Source organism: Etheostoma spectabile, chromosome 6 (genome assembly GCF_008692095.1).
Source record: "Etheostoma spectabile isolate EspeVRDwgs_2016 chromosome 6, UIUC_Espe_1.0, whole genome shotgun sequence".
Taxonomy (NCBI): Eukaryota; Metazoa; Chordata; class Actinopteri; order Perciformes; family Percidae; genus Etheostoma; species Etheostoma spectabile.
In genome coordinates this window covers 17078744-17080718 of record NC_045738.1, presented here as the reverse complement: position 1 = coordinate 17080718, position 1975 = coordinate 17078744, and the positions used below count along the sequence as shown (strand labels likewise).

The following is a 1975-nucleotide window of genomic DNA, read 5'->3' as shown; positions in this document are numbered from 1 at the left end:
ATCTGAGCTTTCATTTTCTCAACGGCATAGCAGGATACCCAGGACTCGGTTGATACCTATCGCCATTTCTAGCCACTGGGGGACCATAGGCAGGCTGGTGGAACTCATATAAATGTTAAAAAACCTCATAAAGTGAATTTTTTTTTGCCATGGTACCTTTAAGACATCATCTTGGACTGTGACTATTTTTTTGATATTCTATAAATTAAATTTATAAACATTTAATTGAAAAAACTAATCTGCATATTAATTGAGACTGAAAATAACTGTTAGTCACAGCCCTACTTAGTGCATTTATGTAATAATGTTAGTTAAGTGTTTTAACACTAAAGTGAATCCCAGTAATACCTCACACCTTTTCCTTGTGTTTGCAGAACAAGGGAATGCCACTGACAAAGACAAAGACAGGCCACCAGAACCCGAGGGGTCAGCCAGAAAGAAATCCAGAGTTGCCACGCCGCTAACATGGAAACACAATCGACAGAAGCAACTTAGAATGGAGGGAAAACCATACATCAGCAAACGAAAGAAAGACGGCACGACCATAACTAAAGGTCAGAGGACCATGGGATTAAGATGCACGTCCGGTGCTTGCAAAAGGGCATCCAACCGCTTCTGTGCAGACTTCAGTGAGGAAATGAGGAACGAGCTGTTTACCAGTTTCTGGCAGTGTATGAACTGGGCTCAGAGAAAGACCTATGTGTCCGGATTAGTCGACTGTGACCCGGTGGAAAGAACCCGAGCACCGTGGACTCAGTCGAGAAGGTCGGTCTCCATGCGCTATCATTTGATAGCCAGCGGTGAAAGAAAACAGGTTTGCAAAAAGATGTTCCTCTCCACTTTGGGGATTGGAGAGTGGTCAGTGCTCAACTGGGCACAAAATACATCCAAGCAGGACAATTCAGAGGAAATCAACAAGAAGCAAACGAAAAGGAAGTCCCGTAAAGCTTCAGAGCATGTAGTCCTGAATCAGTTCCTCGAGGGTTTACCCAAAGTTCCTTCATACTGTTGCGGGTCGTCTGTCTCCAAGCTGTATCTGGAGCCGGTCTTCTCAAACATGTCCGAGGTCTACAGGAAATACTACAACCACTGCTTAGAGAGGAAGACGACACCGCTCTCTCGGCAGGTTTTCTGTGCTGTATTTAAAAAGATGGATTTGGGATTGTGTGACTCCAAAAGGGATCAAGGGTGTTCTTTCGGTGGGAATTTGTTTAATGAGCTTTGGGAGGAATACTGCTCGGAAAGAGGAGCTCCAGGGCCACAGCCAGAGAAAAGGGGTAACCAGTAGAGAGGGGTCAAGGACAAAAAGGTTCTGCGTTGAAGTTCAGTGCATCTTGTTTGTTGCTTCATTACGTACAACATGATCATATGAACATTTTGGGAAAGTTGGAATCCAAAACTTTGCTAAAATGACTTAAGGATCTCCAGTTTCATTAAATCCCATTTAGCACAGACAGATAGATAGATCACACTATCTGAAGCAATCTAGTCTTCATGCAGCTGAACACTTATTTTGTTTTTCTAATGGGGAATGCACGTTGTTACTTAAAATGTAAGTTCTCTGTGAGATTATTTGTCAGCCATCATTATTAGGTCAAAACTAAGACAATCTGCACTGTATATCTACTGTTTTGGATTTCAATAAGTGTCTTTCAATAAAATTTTAATTTTTTAATCTGTTTATTGATCACCAATGGGGAAATTATAATTTACACTCTGTGTCCACACTTTGTTAGTTATCACACACAGTCCTGAACTACACACTATCTCAGGATCTGTACATGCACTAATGGAGAGATGTCAGAGTGAGTGGGCTGCCAGTCGAACGAGCGCTCTGAGCGGTTGGGGTGGTTACGGTGCCTTGTTCAAGAGCACCTGGCAGTGCCCAGGAGGTGAAGTGGCATCTCTCCAGCCACCAATCCACAACCCATACTTTTTTTGTCCATACGGGGACTTGAACCAGTGACCCTCCGGT

General features: G+C 43.1%; 1 protein-coding gene across 1 annotated transcript in view; it reads left to right on the top strand.

Moving 5' to 3' along the window:
- Positions 1 to 1474, top strand: part of LOC116690887 (uncharacterized) — a 4096-nt gene extending 2622 nt beyond the window's left edge. The window contains exon 5 of the mRNA XM_032518108.1: positions 375 to 1474. Coding sequence (XP_032373999.1) covers positions 375 to 1288 — 914 coding nt within the window. The 3' untranslated portion in view covers positions 1289 to 1474. The remainder of the gene's footprint in view (positions 1 to 374) is intronic.
- Positions 1475 to 1975: the final 501 nt, after the last annotated feature.